This window comes from Rhinolophus ferrumequinum, chromosome 11 (genome assembly GCF_004115265.2).
Source record: "Rhinolophus ferrumequinum isolate MPI-CBG mRhiFer1 chromosome 11, mRhiFer1_v1.p, whole genome shotgun sequence".
In the NCBI taxonomy this organism is placed as follows: domain Eukaryota; kingdom Metazoa; phylum Chordata; class Mammalia; order Chiroptera; family Rhinolophidae; genus Rhinolophus; species Rhinolophus ferrumequinum.
Window position 1 is genome coordinate 59,623,137 of NC_046294.1, and position 8,933 is coordinate 59,632,069.

At 47.6% G+C, this 8,933-nt stretch overlaps 1 protein-coding gene across 1 annotated transcript; it reads right to left on the reverse strand.

Moving 5' to 3' along the window:
- Window positions 1-1,085: 1,085 nt before the first annotated feature.
- Window positions 1,086-8,263, reverse strand: FZD4 (frizzled class receptor 4). The gene is made up of 2 exons (XM_033120034.1): window positions 7,660-8,263; window positions 1,086-5,281 (listed from the first exon to the last, which is right to left on the reverse strand). Exons 1-2 carry the CDS (start codon window positions 7,942-7,944, stop codon window positions 3,953-3,955), a joined length of 1,614 nt encoding a protein of 537 aa, XP_032975925.1. The 5' UTR covers window positions 7,945-8,263; the 3' UTR covers window positions 1,086-3,952.
- Between the last annotated feature and the right edge of the window lie 670 nt (window positions 8,264-8,933).

Genomic DNA, 8,933 nt, shown 5'->3' on the forward strand with positions numbered 1-8,933 from the left:
AGTGACTCCAAATAATTGGCTGACAACAGCAACTCCCTCCAATCGCCTCCCTCGCAGAATGAAATTCAGGATGTGGATAGATTCTCCGGGGGGCTCCTTCCCAAGTCTGTGCTATGTGGCTCTCTTTCCTAACTGCTGCTGAGGCCACCTCACCAGATGCCAAGGATTGCACCCTATTGGTGAAATCCCTTTCAGTTGAGTCTGCCCTCTAGGGCTGAGGCTGTCCAGTTCCTCTTTGGCTCCTCAGGTTCCAGCTTGGTTTCCAACACAGTAAGCACTCAATTCAGTGATCAGGAGGCTAAGAGGGGGCCAGAGAGGACAGAGCTGGGGGTGCTGGTAAAGTCATAGTTCAGAAGTAGATACAGAAGTTTCCCACATCCTGGATTTGGGGAGGGGAGCTGTGCAGGTAAGAGAGCGACTGGGGAGAGGAAAGTGAGAGATCACCGCAGGGAAATAAAAAGTGTCACCCCTTCTCTGGTTTCAGGTCCCTGAGCAAGCTGCCAGCTCAGAAGCAGTCTCCGAGATCAGGAAACAGGTCTCCATAGAGGGGAAAGGATATGAATCAACCAGGTAGCTCAACCAGATGGTTCTGGCCAGTGCCACCCTACCCCATGCGCCTCTGCCCTGAGGAGTGGCCTTTACGAAGGAGGAGAAAGGAGTTTGCCAGAGAGAAGGCTGGACAGAGGTGCGCTTGGGCCCTGCTGAACAAAATCCCTGGAGACCAAGGCACTGTGCAGGAAGCTACAGACATACTTACTTATTCTCGATTCCAGGGAAAGAAAAACAACCCTAACCTTTTCCCTAGCAAGAGGCTGTCCGCAAATTTACTTCTAGAAGTCACATGGAATTCCCCATGCCCTGAATTGCCTGTCCCCAAAGCCACATTAGATGCTCGTGTCCGTATTACGGCCAATTTTCATAGTCTTCCTAAGGGATTTCCACAGAGACTATGGCGAAACAGAGCTGGTACTTTCTGTCAAAACTCCTGTCATTGATTTGCAGAGAATCCTGGGAAGTAATGGGAGCTGCATTAAAGGTAGAAAGACCCAAGAAGAGGTTCATGGGATGGAGACAGTGAAACAGAGACCCGTGTATCTTCCCAAAATCAACAGCGAAGTTCAGCAGACCCAGGAGCCCCCGCCAGTCTAGGTCAGTTAGAAGAACAGAGCTTATTCTCCGTTGTGACATCCCCTAAGGTACCTAACACAGAGCTTTACACACAGTGGGCACTCAATACATGTGCTGATAATTGACCCTTTTATTTTTTCTTTTTTTTAACAAAACCAACTTTCGAGGCGATGAAGTCACTTCAAGGTAATTGGTAACTGACTCCTCGCCACAAGCTCCTTTCCTGGAACTATAAACACTCTCCATTGTCTGGAATGTGAAAGGAAAGGCCTACAACCCTGTGACACTGCTAAGGCTACTAATCCAGCCTTCTGATCAAATATACTTCCTCCTGCGAAGGCAAAAGATTTGTTCGAGAGATGGTAAAACCCAGAAAGTTATCAGGGCACTAGCTCCAGAATGCTGTGTCCAGGTTCGCTCAAGTACTCTTTCATCATTCACAAATATCGAGCACCTACTGTGTCTGGCCCTCTGCTAGGTGCTGCCTTGGTCATAGAACCACTGCCACGTGACAAAGAAAACTGCATTACAAACCCTTGCACTCTAACAGCAGGGCCAGTGCCCGGCTGCACAGCCCTTCTTCCCTTGCTTGGGCCAGCGTCTCTGCATAACTCCCAAGACACTAGAGTGGAGCGTGAGTAAGGGCAGGCTCTGCCCCCGGGTGCATGCTCCACGGGCCTGGCCAGCTATGGGAACTGTCCGCAAGCAGCACGGGGAGTTCACATTGTACATTTCATAGACAATGTAGTCTCAGATGGAGTTCAACTGGTCCTTCTGGGGATCCTTTCTCATGCTCCTGAAGCCCTGACCCAGAGGCCAGCCAAGGTACTCAGGCCTGGGACACACAGCAGGGCCCACCCCCACCCCCATGCCCACTTAGCATCTGTCTCCAAAGCCAGAATATGCAACAGACCTTACATGCATCTTCAGCTCAGACAGCTCAAGAGCCACACAAAAACAGAGGGAAGAAGGAAGGAAAATGTCAAACCATAGGCAAGCTCAAACAAACAAACAAACAAACAAAAAGTCATGCTTATTTCCAGAATCTGACCACCTATTTGGAATTTTGAGTCCCTAGAGATGGTTTTCCATTAAGAAATATGATAAAAGAGCTTTCCTACTGCTTGAAAAAAGGGAGGGCATGAATAAATAAGTAAATGAGTCATGGCAAAGTAGTTGCTGAAGCAAAGACAGGTATGAGTTACAAGGAGAGCAACCTGTGACAGTGTCAACAATTTGTCCCAGAGATCTGGTGATTAGAAGGCCTGAGGCGGGTTAAGAGAAAGGCCAGTTACAATTTTAAAAGAACTGCAACTTTTGAGAGGCTGCTAGGGGGTACCCCCTTGTAAGGAACATAAAGCATAAATTTTAAAAGCTCTGGATACCTCCGCAAAAGGCAATTAAGACTTGTGCTGTTAGAGTTTGCAGTTCATTTCATATGGTCTACACTTTATTCCCTTCTAACCAATCAGCTCCTGGCTGACATTCTGGAGATTCATTAAGCACCATATAAATACTCCAGGCCACACTGCCTCCAATGAAATCTTATAAGGAGCCTTTGCCAATTACTGGGAAACAATTATGCACCAAGTAGTTGGATTAGCTGTCCTTAGTTCCCTCTACAAAATTGAAAAAGTCTCCACTGTGGTAAGTAGACCAGACTCTTCTGATAACATTCTTATACTAAAAGAAAAAAAAAAGACACTATCATTCTGAGAATGCAAGTTGACCACAGTTTGAAAGTCAGTTGAGTATACTATTATGTCATGGTCCAAGAATGTGCTTTTAATTGTAATTGACACACACAAATTACATAGTTAATCTGTGTGAATGCAAAGTTGCCAAGAAATTTAACATTTTAGCTCTTCCAGACTGGCGTCTGCATAGATGCAATCACACAAAGTAAAATATATTAAGTCCCCATTGCTCAATGCAACAGGTCTCTGGGGTCGGTAAGGTAAGTCGACTTGGTAAATCTCATTTTCCTCTGAATTAAGTGATTGTCAGAAAGTGAATCACCCGTCCTTTTCCCCCTCATTAGGCATGCTGCAGTGCAAAAATTCCTATAAAAATACCTATTTTGAGTCATTAATGTAAAATGAAAAAAGCAGCAGCAGCTTGAACAGACTGAAATTTAAGAAGAGAGAGAAGAAAAATCCACTGGATACCTTATGTGTGTTTGTACAGTACTTTTGTTTGTTCAAACAATTCTGTTTTATGACAAAGGCACTGAAAGATTCTGACACCAGCTCTTGGGAGAGCAATCCACAAGTTCTAAACAGCAGACAGTGCACCACAGAAAAATGTTTATGTTAGATCAGCCAAACTATAAAACTCTTGTAACACTTCTCTGAACCCAGCATTTCCAGTGTTTATAGATTGCTTTGCTATCTGAAAGACCCAGTTAGTATTTAAATTTTTAAAGGGTTAAAAAAGTTAATCTTTCTCCCTGCAAGTTACCTACTCACAGCTCAAATCCCACCCTGCAGGGAAAAGCAGCACCGCCCTGGACCTCCTGGAATCTAGGCAGGACCTCCACGCTCCAAGCTGCGACCTGCTAAAGTGATCAATGTTATGATTTTTCACAGCTTTGAAAGCCTCTAACTGGCTTTTCCATTTTGGATCATTCCAAAGTCTGAAGCAAAATCATTAGTTTTATGACGCTGGGGGAAAGAGGGGAGTCGTGGCAGGTTATGGGGGTCACTTAACTGTGCGGCTAGTTTGTTCAAACTGAGATTCGCTGCAAGAAACTTTTAGTAGCATTTGCATCAAAATGCTGGCATTTCCCCCTTCAAAATTTGGAAAGCGTGAAGGCTGGCTAGCTTTATACCACAGTTTCATTGCCTTTCCCAGGCTTTACCCAACCATTCCCTCTCTTTTCTCTCTTTACCTTCCCAGAATTCACCAATCTGTTGGAACACTTTTGCCACGTGTGAAGAGTTTTGGCAGACCAAATCCACATGCCTGAAGTGATGCCCACCAGCAAAGACATAAAAATTTTCAACATTTCAACTGCCATATTGGAGTCATCTGCAGAATACCGGAAGAGCGCCCAGTTGGAGATTTCATAGAAATAACAGGCAATTACACAGGTGGCAGGGACCGTGTACAGCACTGAAAAGACTCCAATCTTGACCATCAGTCTTTCCAACTTGTCTGTCTTTGTCCCATCCTTTTGAAGATTTGACCGAATTTTGAACAATGCCACCAAACCTGCAGCGATGAACAAAGTTCCGATCACCAAGTAGGTGAAGAGGGGAGCCACCACAAAGCCCGTGAGGGCATCAAGGTTTTGGTTCCCGACATAGCACAGACCGGTGAGTTCGTCCGCATCTACTAATCTCATAATCAAGATGACAATGGTTTTCACTGCGGGGATGGCCCAGGCTGCAATGTGGAAATAAGAGCTGTGCATTTCGATGGCTTCATGACCCCATTTGAGTCCCGCTGCCAAAAACCAAGTGAGTGTCAGAATAACCCACCAGATGGAACTGGCCATTCCAAAAAAGTACATCAGCAAGAAAATGATTGCACATCCTGTGTTCTTAAGTCCTTCTTGAATCAGAACAGGTTCTGCTGCCTCTTCAAAATCGCAGGATATCCTTTCCCGGCCTACAGTCAGCCTGACAATATAAGCAATGCTATAAATATTATAGCACATACTGAGAAATATGATGGGGCGCTCAGGGTAGGAAAACCGGGAAGAATCGATCAGGAAGGTCAGCACTGTGAAGGCGGTGGAGATGAAGCACAGGCTGGCCCACACGGCCATCCAGATATCGGTGAACTCCTTGGCCGAGCGGCTGTATAAGCCAGCGTCGTAGCCACACTTGAGAACGCAGTTCAGGCTCCTTTTCACCCAGATGTACTGATCGGAATTGGTTCCCACGGAATGGCATTCTTCCCCAGGCTGGATGGGGGTTTTGTGAGGTAAGGGCACTTCCTCGTCACCTGGCCCTTCCATGCACATGTGGTTGTGGTCATTCTGTGGTGGGAATTTGCTGCAGTTCAGGCTCTCCGGCCAGGCAAATCCAAATTCCTTTAGGACAGGTTCACAGCGTCTCTTGACCGAAAGACACATGCCACCGCATGGGCCAATGGGGATGTTGATCTTCTCTGTGCACATTGGCACATACACAGAACAAAGGAAGAACTGGAAAAGTAATGAAATGAACAAAGGAAACTGTGACTTGGAAGCATGATCGAATGCTTGCACAAAGCTGAGTTATACACTTCCAGTCAAAGTACACATCTACTTTTAAACCAGCCTATAGGGAGGCCGAACATTTATGCTGCCCTCAAACAAGAGGGCCTGATAATCTGTCACTTACTCACTTTTCTTCTTTTGGTCCTAGTAATCCTTCCCAGAACATAAATAAAAATGTATAAAAAGGACCCAAAGAAATATATAATCCCTTTTTGCACAACACTTAAAAGAAATAAACCTTAAAAAACTGACTTTGTCTCCCTTCTTTTTCAGCTACCATTTGAAAGAGCAGAACAGACCAATCAAATGACTCAGTCATTTCGATGATTGGGGTGACTTATTTCTATCCCCATTTCTTTATCACCAGAAAAGTAAATGTTAAAAAATAGGTAGATCCAGATTTTCTCCTGTTAATATTCTCTCTTTTCTATATTTTATCCCTTAAAATTATTTTTTAATCAGTCCCACAGTGAAAGAGAAAGTGTCCTAATTAAGACACTGTTACACCCAAGAATAGGATGCAGGTTAAGTTCTCTGGTCGCCTGGGGTTTGTTTGGCCAGGTTTCCATAATGAATAATAATAAAGCACAATAGGAAAATATAAATGTTAAGTCCCTGAAACTGCAATACCAGTAGGGGAGAGTCCAGTTGCTGTCCTCAATTCCTCCAGCATTGATAAACAGTCTGCTTGGCTCCTTACAGATGTTGTCTATGAAGTCTAGAGTTACAAGTAACTATTTTCCAGCATGAAAAGGGATCCAGTCTTGTCCTTCAAAACAGCTTGGCTGCTTCCCCAGGATACATGTAATTAAAAATATATATCCCCGCAAAAGCTGTTTCTCCAACAAAATTGCCACTGATGTCAGGATATGTTCTGTTTCCAAACTGAGAGCTAGAGGATCATTTCTTAAGCTTTTATAACCTAGTTCTAAAGTTCTGAAACTTCCCAAGGGACATTTCACCAGCAATGGGTCTAATCCCAACCATCTTTCTGAAAACATAGAAACATAAAAGTTCTGAAAAAACTTTTAAAATTTTATACACACACACACACACACACACACACACACTCACACACACCATGTTTCCCCGAAAATAAGATCTAGCTGGACCATTAGATCTAATGCAACTTTTGGAGCAAAAATTAAAAATTAATATAAGACCCAGTTTTATTTTACTATAAGACTGGGTCTTATATTAATTTTTGCTCCAAAAGACAAATTAGAGCTGATTGGCTAGGTCTTATTTTCGGAGAAACACGGTATATTTGTGTATATGACATGCACCTAGTAAGTAAGCTGCATGCTTGTTTCTTATCTCTCAGAAGTTGCAACCAGAACCACAGATATTGGAAGCTTTTAGCCTGGACAACTATCCCCTATTTTTTCCCCCCAACTTCTCTCTTTTCTAAACTTCTTAAAATCACTCATAGCCTCGCCAAACAAAATGAAACCAGTGTTAACACTTTTTAAAACGTCCTTTCAATTCTTTTTCTTTTCCAATGAATTGGTTGTTGTTTTTGGAAGATTATAATCACCCAGTATATGCAAATTCTTTCTTCACTTACTGCTGTAGGATGAACATCTTTTGTATCATTACATAAGCTTTAAAATTGTTAATGACTGCAAAAAAATAACAATGATAATCTTTCAATATACAAATTACCTTCTTCTTGGAGCTTAACCATACCATCACTTTTTTCCCAAGCTGTGTTTTCTCCCCCTCCAAGTACTAAACCTGCCCTCCACCCTGAAGAACAAATGAACTCAAGCCAATCCAACCATTCCTTCCTGAGTGACCTCTAAAGTCATGCAGGACGACCTGAGGAGGGGCCATTCCGCAGAAAACCGCGCAGTGTTGTTTCATTTCATAAACCACCCAAAAATATGGGGGAGAAACGAGGTCGGTGAGGGAGAGGTTCCCAGTTCCTTATCTCTCCTCCAAGTCTTAGTTGCAGCTGGCTGCCCTGCCGGGGACTCGCCCACTGAGCAGCGGCGGCCAGAGTCCTTGGCAAAGATAACCCTCAGCTCCACTGGGGTTAGGGGCTTGGCCAGACACGGGTGGGCAGGGGAGAAAAACGGAAGGGCGGGGTGTAAGAGTGGGTTCTTTCGCAGGCCAGATGACTTACACAACGTTTTTGGCTTCCCAGTCCCTGAGAAGGGACAGAAAAGTGGGGGTAGGGATGGAAGTCATTTTTTCAGGATAGTTATACCCTTCAGCCTAGGAAAGGGTCAGGGGGCTCGACATGGCAAGGGCTTCAGGGAGTTAGTTTCGGGTATCCCTGCCCAAGGGGTCCCGCCAGGGGTGGGGGTGGGGGCGCCCACCTGCAGCTGGCTGGAGCAGCCGTACTGGATGAGCGGCGTGAAAGTTGTCAGCTGCAGCTCGGCGTCCGTCTGCAGCTCGTGCCCAACCAGGTTGGGCATCTTGGTCACGTTGTAGCCCAGGTTCTGGCACATGGAGATGCGGATGGGGTCGCAGCGCCGCTCTTCCTCGTCCCCGAAGCCCCAAGCCGACCCCAGGAGCAGCGGCAACAGCAGCAGCAGCCGCAGACTGAGACTGACGCCCCCGGGCGCCCCCAGGACGCTCGGCCCTGCGCCCCGCCAGGCCATGGCCAGAGCCTAGGGCAGCAGCGGCGGTGGCGGCGGCGGGGGCTGCTCCAGCAGACACCCCCAGTTTGCACCCGGGCGCTGACTGCCCGCGCTGCTCCCAGCTCCTGGGCAGAGTGTGATACGGTTCCAAGGGCGATGAGGGGGCAGCGGCGGCTTTCCAGCAGCTGCGCGCAACTGTGTGGGATATTAGACTTCCAGGGCCAGAGCCGAGGGACAGAATGCGAGGGTCATGGCTGCAGGCGGCGAGCCCCCGACCCGACGCGGGCCGTGTCCGCACGGAGTCTCCCCGAAGCCCGCCAGCACCCAGCGCCGCGCCGCTCTAACTGCTCAAGCCCTCCGCGGTGCTAGGGGTTCGCTGGGCGGTAGTGGAGCGAGACGGACAGCGCACCTCCCCAATGGCCGGCGCCGTGGGCAGCGGGGGGCGGGGCCTCTCTGCGGCAGGAGGGGTCAGGCCCCGCCCTCCGGCGGCTCTCCGCGGTCCCTCCTTTCCCTCTCCTGAGCGCCCCGCCCTGCTTCCCCGCTCTCGCTTTGCTCCCACCGGGTTCGTGGCGTTCAAGGGCCAGGCAGGGATGGAGCCGAGTTGCTCCGGCCGGGCGAGCCTGCCCCCTCCTCTTCCAGGTGAGAAATGCTCCCAGATAGGTCGGCTCCCTTGCCTTTACTCCTTCCAGCTGTCACATCCGCCGGTGGCCACCTCCCCGTCAGGCAGAGAAACGTACACAAAGAACACGGGATTTGGATTTACAAAGATTGTGACTTTAAACCCCAGCTGTGTGAACTTGAGCAAATTGCTCAACCTCTGGGCGTCGGTTTCCTCATCCGTGAAGAGAATTAGGAGGATTAGAGAGAATGCGTAAAATGCTTAGCACGGCGCCTAGTACAGCGAGAGCTCGCAGCTATTTTCACTCCTAACTCGCTGGGTTGGAAGCCCGGCCCCCCTCTCCCCGCCCCCAGGCTGGGCCGACCCGCGCTCGAGAGGGGCCTGTCTCCAG

Bases quoted from the DNA above. Each gene is read 5' to 3' on its own strand.
- FZD4 (XM_033120034.1), bottom strand. From the start codon at position 7,944: ATGGCCTGGCGGGGCGCAGGGCCGAGCGTCCTGGGGGCGCCCGGGGGC. The intron at 5,282-7,659 runs GTGGGCGCCCCC...TTACTTTTCCAG, and splicing joins GCTGCTCCAGCCAGCTGCAG to TTCTTCCTTTGTTCTGTGTA.